We start from the raw sequence: 17763 nt of genomic DNA, 5'->3' as shown, positions 1-17763 counted from the left end.
CTTTTATCAACACGCATGCGCATACACACATGTGTGCTCACAATTATTTCTCTAACAACAGCTATATACCACTGCAGATACAAAGATAAATCTGATATATGTGTTATGTATGTCACATACACATACACATATACATACTTGAGGATAAATGACTACCCTAACATGAATATATTTTATGGTTGAAGAGAGATCAACTAAGAAAACTGAGGAGTTTGATAAGAGACAGACATGATATGAAAATCATGTGTTGATAATATTTCATGGAAGAGGCAAATTTTAGGAGATACAGATTAAATAATCTGCAAAAAAAAAAAAAACACATAAAACCTGGGACTCACTGGTCTCGCCGCCGCGTCCTGCGCGGGGCAAGGTTGAACGGGGATCCCGAGAGGAGGAACTAGATCTGGGGGTAGGGAGGGCTTGTGCCAGAGACACAGAAAACTTTATTCAGGATAATATATGTATATATACTTCATATCATCAGTTCAACAATAGGCAAGCAGTTACATAAGTTCAAGCAGCACCTGGTGTTTATGAACTCCTACTATATATTTGGGTCTATTCAACAGCTAGCAAAGCCAAGGCCAGGTCAGAATGTTCTGCTAATGTTTGCAGACATAACTGGGGAAGATGCAGATTTAATCAAAGACCATGGGGTCCTTTCCCATGCTTTATCTTCTGGCAGCCTTGATTATCAAGGGCCTAATGAAGACTTGCCTTTTGATGGTCACCTACACACTAGGTGTGATACTATTATTCATTTATTCTTGAATTGTGCAGGTTATGTGTTCCAGTCAAGATCCTGGTGATTCACTCACTTTGACAGTGGATATGGCTATTGTATGGCCAGGACTGTGTAATCTTAACCAAAGCCATCTATCTGTTCTGTATGTAGAAATACAACCTCCTTCTGGTTTGGGCATAGAATTGATGACACAAAACTGTGAGTTTCTGTTTAGTCATTAAAAGGACCTCACAAAACTAGCCCTTTTTATGTGCTATTTACCTGTTATGAGATATTTACCTGTTATTCAGAAAGACTATTATTCTGTACAGTTTAGTAATTTATAAATAATATCATTCAAATTATGCCTCAGATATTTCCCTTCTCCTCATGGTCTGACTTATAGAAATAGTTCCCCTTTTTTGTTTCTATTACATCGTCTACATTTCTTTAATAGCCTTGTCTTTTAAAGGGACTTACAGACCCATTAGAAAAGATGACCATTGGACATTATGTATTTTAAATTCCCGACTCCACTCAGATAGAATGTGTGTCTTAATTTGGAGTTGAGAGGAATCCAGACCTCAAACACAGGAGCTGCAGTTTTGTCATCTGACTAAAATGAAAAAAGGAAAAATTTTACACACACACACACACACACACACACACACACACACACACACACACACACACACACACTTTTGTTGTGAGGGTTTTGGCTGGGCCTTTATGCATCTTTCCCTTTATATGGTGCCCCATATGGTGGCTGGAAGCTTTAACTTGTGTCATTGCACATAACAGAGTGTATGTTATAACATGTAAGCTATTTTCTGGTTCCCCAAGATGTTAATATGTGTTTGAAACTTAAAATGTTTCAGATATTCATCTGTGTCCCTGGACATAGATTTCAATTAAAATTGACAAGATCTGTTAGCTTTTTCATTGTTACAATTCTCATTTTACTAATGAAGTCATTGAGAAATAGTTACACAGTTAAAAAGTTGAGCTTCCTTTTACATTTAGGCCTTAGGGGCTGGGTGGTAGCACACCAGATTGTGTGTACATGTTATAATGTGCAAGGAACTGGGTTAAAGCCCCTGACCCCCACGTGTAGGGAGAAGCTTTACAAATGTGAAGCTTTGCTGCAACTGTATTTCTTCTTATCTATCTCCCCCCTTCCCTTTTGATTTCTGGCTGTCTCTATCCAAAAAATGAATAAAGATATTAAATATTTTTAAAGAAAAATTAAATAAATAAATAAATAAATAAAAGTAAGCTTTTTTTTTTTTTTTTTTTTTGTATCCAGGGTTTTTGCTGGGGCTCTGTGCCTGCATTATGAGTCCCCTGCTCTTGGAGGCTATTTTTTCCCTTTTTCAGTTTCCCTTGTTGTTTATCATTGTTATTGTTGTTATTGCTGTCATTGTTGTTGGATAGGACAGAGAGAAATCTAGATAGGACAGGAGGAGAGAGAGGGCAAAGAAAGATAGACACTTGCAGGCCTGTTTCACTGCCCATGAAGAGACCCCTTGCAGGTGGGGAGTGGGAGGCTGGAACTGGGATCCTTGGCTTTGCACCATGTATGCTTAACCCACTGTGCTACTGCCTGGTTCCCCAGACTCACAGTTCTTAACCAGAACACTTAAATAACTTGATATAGTTTTACTAGAAAGAGAAAAAAAATCAAATTAGTACTTAGCACTGTAAATATTACATAGAAGTAACACATTGTATACAATATAGAGATGGAATTATGCCAAATTAAAACACAAACCTTGAAAAGTTTTTCAGAATTTTCTAACCAACTGAAATTATAGAAACATCTGCAAGATACTATTCATATTCATCCTTTCTAATGTGAGGTACCATTACAGGGCAGAAAGGTGGGATTTGTTATGAAACTCTGACAGTAACCTAGGTTTTATTTTTTATGTTGTAAGAGTATGACATATATTCTGTAATATTAGGTTCAAATTTCTAGGTTCTTCCATTGCATGGTAATATTATCAATTATTTTGTAACTGAAACCTATGTTTCCTTTGAAGGCAACTGATCGAGAGGGAGATCCAATAACCTATGCCATTGAGAATGGAGATCCTCAGCGAGTGTTTAATCTTTCAGAAACGTAAGTTAAAAATCATTTCCAGAGAGGTGGGCAGTAGTGCAGCGGGTTAAGCGCATGTGGCACAAAGCACAAGGACCAGTGTAAGGATCCCAGTTTGAGCCCCTGGCTCCCCACTTGCAGGGGAGTTGCTTCACAGGCGGTGAAGCAGGTCTGCAGGTGTTTTTCTGTCCCCATCTCTGTCTTCCCCTCCTCTCTCCTATCCAACAGTGACAACATTAATAACAATAATAACTACAACAATAAAACAACAAGGGCAACAAAAGGGAATAAATAAATAAATATTAAAAGTAATTTCCAATAGAAAAGCTTCCAGTGGAGAGAATGGGATACAGAACTTTAGTGGTGGGAACTGCATGTCCAGACCTGTTAATCATTATTAAATCACTAATAAAAAAAGTTTTAGAGGGGGCCAGGTGGTGGCACATCTGGTTGAGTGCACATATTACTATGCGCAAGGATCCAGGTTCAAGCCCCTTCTCCTCACCTAGAGGGGAAAACTTGGTGAGTGGAGAAGCAGGGCTGCAGGTGTCTCTCTGTCTCTCTCCCTCTCTATCTCCCTTTACTCTCAATTTCTCTGTCTCTATCCAATAAATAAAGATAGCTTCTTAAAAGGCATAAATATGAAGTATTTCTGAAAAAAATAAAATAACAATTTCCAAATTAAATATTTTCCTTTTTAAAATGTTAACTACTATATTGGTAGCAACAGAATCAAGTTTTTTCTTTAATTGGGAGATTAATTTTTTACACTCAGCAGTAAATACAATAGTCTGTACATGTATAACATGTCCTAGTTTTCCACATAACAATACAACCCCCACTCAGTCCTCTGACATCCTGCCCCCCCCAACTACACCAGAGTCTTTTACTTTAGTGCAATACACCAACTCCATTTCAAGTTCTGCTTAGTGTTTTCTCTACTGATCTTATTTTTCAACTCCTATGAGAATAGACTTCTAATGAGACATTTCCATCTGTTTGTAGTCTTACTTTATTCTTTAAAAACTTTTCTATTATCTTTATTTATTGTATAGAGATGGTCAGAAATTCAGAGGACAGGTAGAAACAGGGAGAGAGACAGAGTGAGACCTACAACTCTGCTGCACTACTCATGAATCTTTCCCCATGCAGATAGGGACCTGGGTCTCGAACCTGAGTCAATTTGCATAGTAACATGTGCTCTCAGTCACACCGCCTGGTGCCTAGACTTACTTTATGTTTTGTCCCCACAATTTCATTAGGTAAAAGTCATCAAAATGGAAACTTTTCAGTTCCAGATATAACACAGAATTAATGAGAACCCTTTAAAGTTTTCAACTAGTCAGTCATGACTGGGGGAAAAACTCAGTCGTTGAGTACAAAGCTTGCATGTATCAGACCTGGTTAAGCACAAACACTGCAGTGTTCAAAGACCCAGGTTCAAGCCCGGGGTCCCCACCTATAGGGGGAAAGCTTCACAAGTGGTGAAGTAGGGCTATAGGTTTCTCTCTGTCTCTCTCGCTCTCTTTCTCCCCCAACACCTCTCAATTTCTCTCTGTCTCTATCCAATAATAAATAACTTTTTGTAAAAAGAAATAAATGCATACGTATTTTAAAATTAAAGCTAACTACACAAAATAGTTTCTTGTTTTTGCTCTGAGAAAATGTCATTCAAATGGTATTTGTTTTAAGTACAATTCAAAAGTATTGATTATCTCTTCAGTCAATCCTTCAAGTTTTGATTTATTTAGATATATTTTTAAAAGTTTAATTAGGGAGTCGGGCTGTAGCACAGCGGGTTAAGCGCAGGTGGCGCAAAGCTCAAGGACAAACATAAGGATCCCGGTTCGAGCCCCTGGCTCCCCACCTGCATGGGAGTCGCTTCACAGGCGTTGAAGCAGGTCTGCAGGTGTCTGTCTTCTATCCCCCTCTCTGTCTTCCCCCTCTTACCTCCATTTCTCTCTGTCCTATCCAACAATGACAACAACAATAAAACAACAAAGGCAACAAAAGGGAGTATATAAATTAATTAATTTTAAAAAAGAATCTTAAAAAAAGTTTAATTAAAAAATCTCTTTGAGATGTTAATAAATGTCATTCTACCCACCAGTCTGAGCATATCAGGAACAATGTTCATGAATCCTAAGTACTGAGTCAATTGGTAATGGGAGTTCAAGAAGGCATTGAGTTTTCCAGAAAGACATTTTTGTTACCCCTCTGCAATAGTGAAGTAGCTATCCAACTGATGTATATGCTCAGTTGCTACACAGTTCTGCCTCAGATCTTTTCTGCATGGACATAAGTGCTTTTGTTCCGTGAAGTAGTAAAGAAACAATATACTCTTTTGCACAATTACAAAATTTAACATCATGGTAGCATCTGGAACCTGGTGGCTAAAAAGAAGCAATAACGTGTAAATCCATACACATTGTTGACTACTCATGAACCTAAAGGCAAGAATATTGCAGATGAAGATTTGGAGTCTCCATTTTGGAATTAGCTAGTAAGTCTGTTTTAGGTATATTCGAAAGGGCCAGTGACATTATTAGTTTTGCCTGAGCCTGACATCTGATATGCAGGTGGGCCCAAGTTATTGTCTGGGGAGATGATGTCATGGCTGTTCTGTAGACCTTTCCATGACCATGAATACTATTTATTTTCAATCACATAATATTTAAGTTGAATCATTACTGATAGTTTAACAGATATGAACCTTCTGTCTTTGGAATAAGGTGGATGTTATTTCCAAATGCACCAGCTGTATCTTGGTCTGACAGTGTTCCTTGGTAAGCATATTTTGCCTGACTGTATTGCTAACATGTAGGTAGACTAAAAGTATAACCAGGGAGGGAAAATGGTGTCAGACTTGAGAATAGGACTAGAATGATGGATCAGCATATTTTTTATGGACAAATATATCTGGAATTTCACAGGAGGAAGCTTCTGTGTACTACTAAGTTAGATTAGTAACCATAATACCAAGACATTTCCTAGTTTATGTATTTTATTTCTTCCACGGAGTCCAACTGCCTAGTACATGAAGCACTTATTATCATAAGCAATGTTATCCTGTTATCTCCATCTTAATACATATAAAAATTTAGTGTTTAATAATTAATATAGGTCTGTCAGAATAATATATAAATTAATAGTTGTTTTCCAATTGAGCATACAATAAAGAACTAGGAGAGTTAAAGGTGAGCTAGGAGGACAAAACAGGAAATAGGGACTTTTTTTTTGTATCATGATTAGGTTTTTAAGAGTTCTTATTTAACTTTTTGTGAATAAGTTTTCAAAGAAATAAATGTCTTACTTCTCTGTTTGAATGCCATCTTAGAGTGAGATTATCTGAGCCGTCAGTAGAGTGAGAAGTTGTTAAAACATTTTTTTTTTTTTTGTTATGAACTACTCTGGGAATTGGTTTTCAGTTATTTTGACAAAGTGTTTCAAACATACAAGAAGCCAAGTCAATTTTTCTTCATCATACAATTTGTTTAAAATGTTTAGATGTCTATGTAAACAATAACAAAAAACCTGAGTAACTATTCTTTTTTTAAAAAATTATTATCTTTATTGACTGGACAGAGACAGCCAGAAGTTGAGAAGGAAGGCGGAGCTAGAAAGGGAGAGACAGAGAGACACCTGTATCTCTGCTTCACCACTCGCAGAGCTTTCACCCTGCAGGTGGGGGACAAGGGACTCTAACCCGAGTCCTTGTGCATTTTTAGATGTGTACTCAACCAGATGTGCCACCAACCGACCCCTAAAATAGAGTAAGTCTATACTGATTTTAATTCAATGATTTTGACTCTGTGTTCCACAACATAAGTGGTGTGAATTGCTAAAATTCCACTATAACAATAAAAACAATTAGCATGGGTGTCTCTGATTAATTATATCCATACAAATATTTTAACATTCTGCTATACTATTATAATCTCTCCCCCACAGCAGATACTGACGAAGCCTTACTTTAAAAGCAACAGACAGGGAGTCGGGCTGTAGCACAGTGGGTTAAGCGCAGGTGGCGCAAAGCACAAGGACCGGCATAAGGATCCCGGTTCGAACCCCAGCTCCCCACCTGCAGGGGAGTCGCTTCACAGGCGGTGAAGCAGGTCTGCAGGTGTCTATCTTTCTCTCCCTCTCTCTGTCTTCCCCTCCTCTCTCCGTTTCTCTCTGTCCTATCCAACAACGACGACAACAACAATAATAACTACAACAATAAAACAAGGGCAACAAAAGGGAATAAATAAATAAAATAAAATATTTTTTAAAATTAAAAAAAAATAAATAAATAAATAAAAATAAAAGCAACAGACAGTATCAGATCCCAAGACTTAAATTACCTCAAATGTTGAGCTCATTTTAGAGAGCACTCTAAGTGATCAAACTGTTAAGAATTAAAATGGAGAATACAGTTTGATTATTTGAAGGAATCAATTCTGAAGAGTAAAAGTGAAGGAGTACTATTTTAAACACTCGAACGTATGATAAACGATCCAAAATGTGTTCCTTTGCTCTTACACACCAGGTGAATTAAAAACCACTTAAATTATAAAAGGGTAGCAAAGTGGTAAAACTATTAGTGTATTAGAAAAAGAGCCACTTTATTTATTTATTAATTATTCCTTTATTTGATAAAGACAGAGAGAATATAACAGGGTGGTCTGGGAGATGGTATAGTGGATAAAGCACTGTGCTCTCAACAGGAGGTCCCAAGTTCAACTCCCAGCAGCACATGTATCAGAGTGATGTATGGTTCTTTCTTTCTCTCCTCCTATCTTTCTCATAAATAAATAAAAATCTTTAAAAAATATTTGAGAGAGAGAGAGAGAGAGAGAGAGAGAGAGAGAGAGAGAGAATATGACAGGGATGGGGAGAGACACTGGCAGCTGGTTCACCACTCATGACACTTCTCTTCCTGCAGGTGGGGATCAGGGCCTTGAACCTGGCTCCTTGTGTACTGTAACATGTGCACTCAGCTTGGTGTGACACTGCCTGGCCTCACAAAAAAGTTATTTTTATAAATTAAAATAAGTGTTCAATATAAATCTTTTCTTTTTCCTCCCCCCCCCCCGCCTTTTACCATAGTATCCCTTGGCTCTGTTTTATGGTGGTTCTGGGAATTGAACTAAAGCATCATAACCTTTGTTTTGAAAGTCATTTGCAGAACTATTATATTATCTTCCAAGTCCTTTGTCTTCTTAAGACTAAATTATTTGATTTCTCTTTTGAAAATTAGTATGTTTTCATAAATATTACTGTGGAATAATAAATAGTAAATAGTATAAAAGCAAAGTTAGTTCCTATAAGAGGCTTCAGAAGTCTATTCTCTACTCTCTAATCTATATAATGCATTTCAATTATTTTCAAATTAGTGAAGAAAAAATAAAAACAAAAAAAAAAACCTTTAATGATAAATTTCTGAGATGACATTTAAATGTTTTGCATTTCCATAAAGGATGTGTGTGTAACAATGCATAAAAAAGGTAAAAGAGATTACATACAAGAACATTTCCTTAACTCAGGCTTATGAGACCACAAAGAGTAGTGAATTATTTCATCTTGGAAACAGTCAAAAATGAGATAAGTATCTTTCTTCCTGGAATCCAATAGCCTATGTGTTATAATGTTTTCTTGGAGACTAAAGAATAAACTTTGTTAATTTCACTGCTTTGTAATTTTTTAATATTGCTAAGAATTGCAAGTACCATAAAAGCCTCTTTTAAAATGTTCAACATGCATCTTAAGCACTCAAGCTATGTTTGTGAAATGTGGAAAACCTAAGAAATCCATTCAGGACAATAGGAAGACACCCTGAAACATAATGAATTCCTGGGTCATAATTGTTTGTTTTCTTGGTTACCAGAACTGGGATTCTAACCTTAGGAAAAGCACTGGACAGAGAAAGTACTGATCGCTACATTCTCATCGTCACCGCAACAGATGGCAGGCCTGATGGGGTGAGTGCTCTTTCTTAGGAAGAGTTCTAAAAAGAGTGTGAAAGAAATTGAGAGCGGGATGTAGTTGTACACATTAAAATAAATGATTGTTACCATGAATTGAATCTCTCTCTCCTTCTCTCTCTCTCACACTGGAGTAGCTTAAAAATATTCAGAGAAACAATTGCATGTGGTCCAGGAGGTGGTGCAGTGGATAAAGCGCTTGACTCTCAAGCGTGAGGACCTGAGTTCAAGCCCCGGCAGCATATGTACCAGAGTGATGTTTGGTTCTTTCTCTCTCTCCTCCTATCTTTCTAATCAATCAATAAACAAAATCTTAAAAAAAAAGAAACAATTGCTTTTCTGGGTCTAGCCAATGGCACACCTGGTTAAGTGTGCACATTATAGTGCCTAAGGATCTGGGTTCAAGCCTCCGGTCCTTTCCTGCAGGGAGAAACTTTTATGGGTGGTGAATCAGGGTTGTGGGTGTCTCTTTGTCCCTCTCTCGCTCTACATCCTTTTTCCCTCTCAGTTTCTCTCTGTTCTATTAAATAATAAATAAAAAATTTAAAATAATAATTCTTTTTCTTTTTTTTTTTAATTTATAAAATGGAAACACTGACAAGACCGTAGGATAAGAGGGGTACAATTCCCACCACCAGAACTCTAGAACTCCATATCCCACTCCCTCACCTGATAGCTTTGTTCTTCTTTTACCCTCTGGGAGTTAATTGTTTTCCTAATGGGCTATTTTAATGTCTCAACTTTTAGCTCTGTTATGGTGTTGAAACTTTTGAATTGACTATATTCCTGAATTCATTCTTACCCAGTTTAGAGAAAGGATAAATTTACCTTTGTCTCACAACAATATTGTGGCCATCAACATGTCACAATTTTCATGGAAGTTCTACTATGATGGAAACTATTTCCTTCAATGTTACTTCTGGAGGCTTGTAAAGTAACAGTTCCTTCTAGACTCTCAGTTTTATTTGATCTATGTGTCTATTTTTGTTGTTGTTCTAGCAAATAGTTCTGGAATATAGTCTGTAGTTAGGGATGCTGATACCTCCTTCCTTTTGTTCCTGAAACTCTGTTTTAGTTTAGTTCTAGATAAACTTTCTTTTTTCCCCCAGAGCACTGCTCAGCTCTGATTTAGGGAGGTTGGGGGTTGGGGTAGGGGATTGAACCTGGGACTTCAGAGCCTCTGGCTTGAGAGTGTCTTTGCAAAACCATTATGCATCTGACCCACTCCACATAAACTTCTCTGTCGCATCTCTTCACTTACAGAACCTCAATAAAACTGGGACAGGGATTATACTGAATCTGTATGTTGCTCTTGGTGGCTTATTTTAAATATGTGAGTTCGCCCAATCTACAAACCTGGACTATATTTTATTTTCATTGAACAACTTCTATTTCCCTTAGCAGTGGCTCAAAGTTTTCAGACATCCTTAGTTGAGTTTATTCCTTGATCCTTAATTCTTTTTGCTGCCATTGCTTAATGGAACTGATGTCTCAGTTTCTCCAGCTAGTTATCTATTTTTATAAAGAAAGATCACAGATTTATTTTTGTCTGTTAATTTTGTGGCCTGTCACATTACTACCTTCCCCAATAAACTCCAGATACTTTCTACTCAATTCCTATGGGATTTACTAATTATTTATTTATTTCGCATGCTATCACATCATCTGTGGATAGTGATAGTTTTACTTCTTTCTCAAGGGCGATTGTTTCCCTTTTTCTTTCTTCCCTCATTGCTATGACTAGGTCTTTCAAGTCTTGTGTTGGGTAACAATAGTTATAGTGGATAACCTTGTCTTATATCTGACCAAGGAACAAAAGCCTGCTTTTTTTCCACTGAGTATGATGTTAATCTTGTGTTTGTTGTATGTGGAATTTGTTAGATTTAGGAATGTTGCCTTCACTCCCCATTTTGCTTTATTATTATTATTATTATTATTATTATTATTATTATTATTATTATTATTTTGCTTCTTTATTGCTTTCATCTTTTTCTAATTACCAACAGGATTATCATTGGGGCTTGTTGACTGACAAATCCGCTGCTCCTGGTGTCACTTCCATTCTTTCCTTTCTTTCTGCCTGATTTTTTAAAATAAAGACAGAGAGAAATTGAGAGAGAAGAGAGAAAGAGGGAGAGAAAAAGAAATACCTACAGCAGTGCTTCATTGCGTGTAAAGCTTCTCGCCCTGCCTCCTGCCCCCTGTGGGTGTGGACCAGGTTCTTGAACTGGAGACCTTGAGAATGGAAATATGTACCCTCTCTACTGGGCTTGCTGCTGCACAGCCTTGCTTTAAATTTTAATCATGAATGGATGTTTAATCTTTTCAAATGTTTTTTTTTTTCTGAATCTCTATAAAAGATCACGTCATTTGTACGTTCCTATTGTTGATGTGGTAGATTACATTAATTATGTATTTTGAACCATGCTTGTACTCCTGGAGCAAATATCAGTTCTTCATGATGTATAATATTAAAAAAAATATTTATGTATTCCCTTTTGTTGCCCTTGTTGTTTTTTATTGTTGTAGTTATTGTTGTTATTGATGTCATCTTTGTTGGATAGGACAGAGAGAACTGGAGAGAGGAGGGGAAGACAGAGAGGGGGAGAGAAAGACACCTGCAGACATGCTTTACCACTTGTGAAGTGACTCCCCTGCAGCCGGGGGCTCGAACTGGGAGCCTTACTCCAGTCCTTGCACTTTGCGCTGCTTATGCTTAACCCGCTGCGCTACCGCCGACTCCTGATGTATAATCTTTTAAATGTACTTTTGAATCCAGTTTGCTAGGATTTTTGTTCAGGAGCTTAGTGTCTATGTTAATAGAGAGATTAGCCTGTAAGTTTCTCTCTCTACCTGCTTTTGATATCAGGGCCAAGGGAGGGAGGGAGGGATGGGGAGAGAGAGAGAGAGAGAGAGAGAGAGTAAGAAACACCTGCAGCCCTGCTTCACCACTCATGAAAGCTTTCCCCCTGCAGGTGGGGGACAGCGGGACAGCGGTTGAACCTGCATCCTTGTGCACTGTAATGTGTGTACTTAACCGGGTGCACCACTGCCTGGCTCCTTTACTTCATAATATTTTAAAACTTAATTATCTGCAGATCTGTTTCTTTTATAATGGATATAACATTCTGTTGGCTATAAATCAATGCATAATGAAATACCCTGTTGCCATTTTCCTGAACTAATTAAAAAATCTGTGGTTAAAGTTTACCACTAAAACATCTGTAGAAATTTGAATAGATTTAAAAGAATAAGTTAGCACGTCAAAAAAAGAGTTCATAAATCTATATGTAAATAATTAGCCAAGTAATTCTGATATAAGTGCTCTTAATGTCACTTTGCAAGATATAAATGCTGAAAATTACTATGTGTTTATTACTTTCAGTTTCTATATATAAAAGCATGTCATTTTCTACGTCATATAAAAGTTATGAGGGGATAAATTTTACATTAACCATATATTCAGCCCTTAATAGAGTAAAAATTGTGGATTAATTACTTGACTTCTGAGTTCACTTAGTGATCTAGTTTTTTTAATGAATTAATTTAAAAAAATTATTTATTTTCTTTATGGATCAGTAGCCCACACTGTTTGGCTGAGGATGCAGAATAGTCTAAAAATGTACAGTTTCAAAATTATCAAGAACATGGATTCTAATATAAAGATATAAACCAGTATTCTGTCATTTTTTTCCCCTGGGGTTGCTGCTGGAGGTTGCTGCCTTCATAATTCCATACATTTTGTGTTTGTTTGTTTTTCTCTTTTTGATAGAAGTTGGGAGGGGAGGAGAAAGGGAGAGAGGGGGGAGAGGCGGAGAAACATCTGCAACATGGCCCAGCTGTTCTTGAAGTCCTCTGCTTCTACGGGTGGGTACCTGGACCTTGACCCTGGGTCCTCACATGCTAATACATGCTAATACATGCTAATACATGCTAATACATGTGTTATACTGGTGAGCGAACACTCAGTCTCAGTATTTCTTAAAATTAAATGAAAAGAAGGAATCGGGTGGAAGCTTAGCGAGCTAAGCTCACGCACAAGGACCGGCATAAGAATCCCGGTTCAAGCCCACGCTTCTCACCTGCAGGGGAGTTGCTTCACAGGTGGTGAAGCAGGTCTGCAGGTGTCTGTCTTTCTCTCCCCCTCTCTGTCTTCCCCTCCTCTCTCCATTTCTCTCTGCCCTATCCAACAACGACAACATCACACTACAACAATAAAAACAACAAGGGCAACAAAAAGGAAATAATTAAATAAATATAGAAAAAATTAAATGAAATGGAATATACAAAGAAACAGGAGATCAGATGGGGGATATTGGTGAAATCTGTAATTTTCTAAAAGAAGAAGATGATGAAGAGTAGTACAGAGTGTTGCAGGTGAAATAAAGATAGTCCGTCACAGAGGAGGTCTGTCAGTTTGAAGAAATAAATGCCAGCAGGTGTTGTGATGTTGCTATTCTGAAATGCTGGCTTCAGGCGGTCGGTTTTAGTGTCTTGCAGATTGAGTACTATTGCTACAGTAAAAAGTCATCTTTTTACTTCATGTAACAACAACACAACTTTTAGGAAAATGACATTGGTTAAGCTGTTTTTTTGTTATACAAGCATCAGGGCTTCGGAGGGAGATATTTGGGGAGATATATTATACCTTATATAAAACAAGAAATCTAAATGATCTATTTTAGTTAGTCAGATAGTCTGGAGTCAACGAGTGGCCACCTGTGTGTCTGCTAGTATGCAGGCCTCTTTTTATATCAAGTAATTTTGTAGAATTATGCATAAAGATTGAATAAAACATAATTATAAAGGTTATTAAATTGAGACTTAGAGAACACCATCTGTCTATACAACTAAGAAGCAGGAATACATTATGATTCCAGAAGTCCAGTTTCATAATACTGCAAGCGCCTGTACCCAGCACACAAAACATGGAACGCTGTCATACTAAGATTTCCCAGCTATGCACCGTTACTTCAGTGATTGCTGGATTTGTATAAAAAAGCAGAAAGGTGTAGAATAAACATATATTTTTCAACAGAGGAGTTAGTTTTTGCTTCTGCTGAAATAAGGATGAATCTCAGATAGAGACAGACAAAAAGACATAGGGAAAGACCACAGCACTGATGCTTTCTTCAGCATTCTAGAGTCAGACTTGACTGCATGACAGGTCAACACAAGAACATTACCCAAGTGAGCTATTGTGTGGGTTCCTATTTAGCCTGATCATTGAGCTTTCAGAATGAGTAAGGTCTGGCCTAGATTTCATGCTTTATAGTTGGTAGAATGCAGACATTCCGTGATCCTAGCAAAGTTTATGGACAGTGGTCTAGAACTTTCTTCCTTAGTAACTAGGAAATCCTGTTTCCCAGTCAGGAATCCCATAATTGCTACAAAATATCATTGGAATCATTCATTTCAGTCATTTCTTTCTTTCTTTTTTTATATTTATTTTATTTATTTATTCCCTTTTGTTGCCCTTGTTGTTTTATTGTTGTAGTTATTATTGTTGTTGTCGTTGTTGGATAGGACAGAGAGAAATGGAGAGAGGAGGGGAAGACAGAGAGGAGGAGAGAAAGACAGACACCTGCAGACCTGCTTCACCGCCTGTGAAGCGACTCCCCTGCAGGTGGGGAGCCGGGGTTCGAACCGGGATCCTTATGCCGGTCCTTGTGCTTTGCGCCACCTGCGCTTAGCCCTCTGCACTACAGCCTGACTCCCCCCCCCTTTTTTTTTTTTAACCAGTGATCTACTGAGCTCTGGTTCATGATTGTGTGGTGGGTTGAACCTGAGACTCTGGAGCCTCGAACATGAGAGTCTCTTTGTATAACCATTATGCTAGGTACCTCCATATAGGCTTAATTAAAAAAAAAACTCCCTTGTTGTTTATTATTGTTGTTATTGCTGTTGTTGTTGTTGTTGTTAGATAGGACAGAGAGAAATCGAGAGAGGAGGGGAAGCCAGAGAAGAGGAAAGAAAGATACCTTCAGACCTGCTTCACCTCCTGTAAAGCGAATCCCCTGTAGGTGGGGAGCCAGGGGCTTGAACCAGGATCCTTACGCAGGCCCTTGCACTTCATGCCACATGCGCTTAACCCACTGAGCCACCGCCTGGTTCCCTAGGCTTAAATTCTTAACCTGCATATTTTACAGGTTACTACCAAGTCTGTACATTTATATGTTAAAACCTGCATTTCTCATGGCAATGCATCCTACTTTTTTCTTCTTTGTATTTGCACTCTAACAATAACATTTACAGAATAATACTTTTTTCACTTACTCTTAGATAGGATACTTTCTTTCCCAGATGTTGGTTTACCTGTTTGTGGTCTATTCCACACTGTGATAAAGCAAGGCAGAAGACTTGTGCAATACACAGGTTTTGATTAGAAAAGCAGTTTCTAGCTTTTGTCACATATGAAGATGTTCTTTGACTGTGTAAAAGTCATTGACCTACATAGATTTCTGCAAGTTCATACAACTGCTAGGCTTACCTATGTATGGTTTTCCTAAGGTGTGAACTAGGGTGATAAGTATTTAATGGTAGTGTATGTCTCTCAATTCCTAATTTTTCGAAGTAAATATAGAAAATCACTAATGCTGCTATAGTCTGATAACACTTGCATACCAGAAATTATCGCTTGAAATACCATGCTTTTTTATAATGTACAGGTTCTAGTTTTAAAAAGTGAAAAAAAATGAGCAGTGAAAAACCAAACATATATCATCATTCAGAGAGAGAGAGAGAGATAAATGGGATGTGCATCTAACAAAAGCTTTCTGCCAGTAAAATGTGGATGAGATAAATGTAAAATCATTTTCTAGAAGGACTCCTTGAGGAAATCTCTGACATTTACAAGAGGATGTTTGCCCTTTAATTTCATCATTGGCTTTTGCCTGTATGTTTTTTTTTTTTTTTTCAGGTGTGTGATGATAAATCGAATGCTTTTTTTTGGGGGGTGACTGTGATATGGGGGTGAGGGGAACTAGATAATGACATGCCAAGATGACATAAAAAAGCAAATCCTTTATATTTATTCCCTCCCCCCCTTTTTTTTTTATTTTTTGAAGACCTCAACCACCACAGTGAATGTCGTGGTGACAGACGTCAATGACAATGCTCCTGTGTTTGATCCCTATCTGCCCAGAAATCTGTCCGTGGTGGAAGAAGAAGCCAATGCCTTTGTGGGTCAAGTGAGGGTAAGTGGAATGCTTCTCTGTCTCTCTTCAGCGCAAACCTTTAACTATTTAGATATTTGGCTGATGACAAACCCTGAATAAATAGGACATCAAACTGAGCTGACACCATCATAGAAGCTCACTTTGGTGTGATATTAAACTGTGTGACACTAAATACTTGCCCAAGATATGTTTTAACAATTAGTAATCATGAGCATTTATGAATGTAACATATTCAATGTATAGATTTGCATTGTGGAACCAGTGACTAATTTAAACAGTGATTTCTTTGCGATGACTGTTTCTTTAGTATATATTCATCTCCTAGAATTATCATAAAGTATTTTAGAGAGGCATGTAATAAGGCATGAATTTGAAAATGTATACCTTAACATTACAAACATTTGTTTTTCAGTGTTGTAAAGACTACTCACCTTTATTTTACCTTTTTTTTTTTTTTTTTTTAGGGATAGAAAGTTTAATCAGTAGAGCTGGGATAAACTGGTATTCAATTTTAGAAAGATATAACGGTGCATTCTTTATTAACCAAAATAAATTTAGTATCAAGCAAGTATTTAAGTATGAAAAATAGTATCATATTATTCAAAGAAGTAATGGTGAAATTAAAAGAATATTTTTGCAACAGGTTAATCTTTTCTAGGTATGAAAAATAGAGTATATCGAAACGAAGGATTGACAAATTTGACTATATTAACAAACTTGCATGAAAAACTCCACTGTAGCATGAGGGAGTTAGCATAAGGGATATGCGGACAGATTTGAAGCTTCAGGCATGAAAACCTTTTGCATAGCCGCTATGCTATCTTCTCCCTGCCCACTCCCACACCCACTCCCACTGAATTTCTTTTTTTTTTTTTTTATTTTTACTTATATAAAGAAAACACTGACAAAACCCAAAACCCATACGATAAGAAAGATACAGTTCCACACAATTCCCACCACCAGAACTCCGTATCCCATCCCCTCCCCCTGATAGTTTTTCTAGTCTTTATCCCTCTGGAAGTAGGGACCTTTGAAGCTCTGGCATACCTGTTGTTGGGGACCAAAGCTGGAGCCTCGTGTGCGCATGTGCCCTAGTGCGGAACTGAGGTCCCAGTTCAAACAGAAACATTCGGTTCATTTGTCTACGTAAACATATTCTCGGCATCTACTTTGTAGCTACTCAGCATTTATTTCAAATCATGTTTTTCTGTTTTCAAATGAACGTGTTAACCAATTTTTGTAGTTCTTTCTTTTAATTATTAAAAATTATTTATTTTACCTAGCAAAAAAGAGAAATTAAGAGCGGAGGAAGAAATAGAGGCAGAGAGAGAAAAAATGACACGCGCGGCCTGTCTTCATGAAACACTCATGAAGCGCCCCTCCTGCAGATGGAAACTTGAGGACCAGTGGCCTCAACCTGGCCCCTCGTGGCCTGTAGCATGTGCGGTCTAGCAGGGCTGCTACTATGCCTTCTATAGTTTTTGTTTTTTTTTTTTTTTTTTACCAGAGCACTGCTCAGCTCTGGCTTATGGTAGTGCAGGGGATTGAACCTGGGACTTTGGAGCCTCAGGATTGAGAGTCTCTTTGCATAACCATTATGCTATCTACCCCTTCCCCCTTCTATAGTTCTTTTAATGGGTACTTATTTGTTTAATCTGTTTATTTCTTTATTATTGGATAGAGACAGAGAGAAATTGAGAGGGTTGGGTGGGTAGGGAGGGAAAGAGACAGAGAGACACCTGCAGCCCTGCTTCAACACTCAGGAAGCTTTTTCCCTGTAGGTGGAGCCCAGAA

General features: G+C 37.6%; 1 protein-coding gene across 1 annotated transcript in view; it reads left to right on the top strand.

Annotated features, from left to right (window-relative positions):
• PCDH15 (protocadherin related 15) overlaps positions 1-17763 on the top strand; it is a 448902-nt gene that overhangs the window by 196586 nt on the left and 234553 nt on the right. Inside the window, exons 11-13 of the mRNA XM_060189089.1 lie at positions 2767-2846; positions 8695-8788; positions 15859-15987. Coding sequence (XP_060045072.1) covers positions 2767-2846; positions 8695-8788; positions 15859-15987 — 303 coding nt within the window. The remainder of the gene's footprint in view (positions 1-2766; positions 2847-8694; positions 8789-15858; positions 15988-17763) is intronic.

This window comes from Erinaceus europaeus, chromosome 1 (genome assembly GCF_950295315.1).
Source record: "Erinaceus europaeus chromosome 1, mEriEur2.1, whole genome shotgun sequence".
Lineage (NCBI taxonomy): Eukaryota > Metazoa > Chordata > Mammalia > Eulipotyphla > Erinaceidae > Erinaceus > Erinaceus europaeus.
The sequence above is the reverse complement of the archived record's forward strand: the minus strand, read 5'-3'. Positions and strand labels throughout refer to the sequence as shown.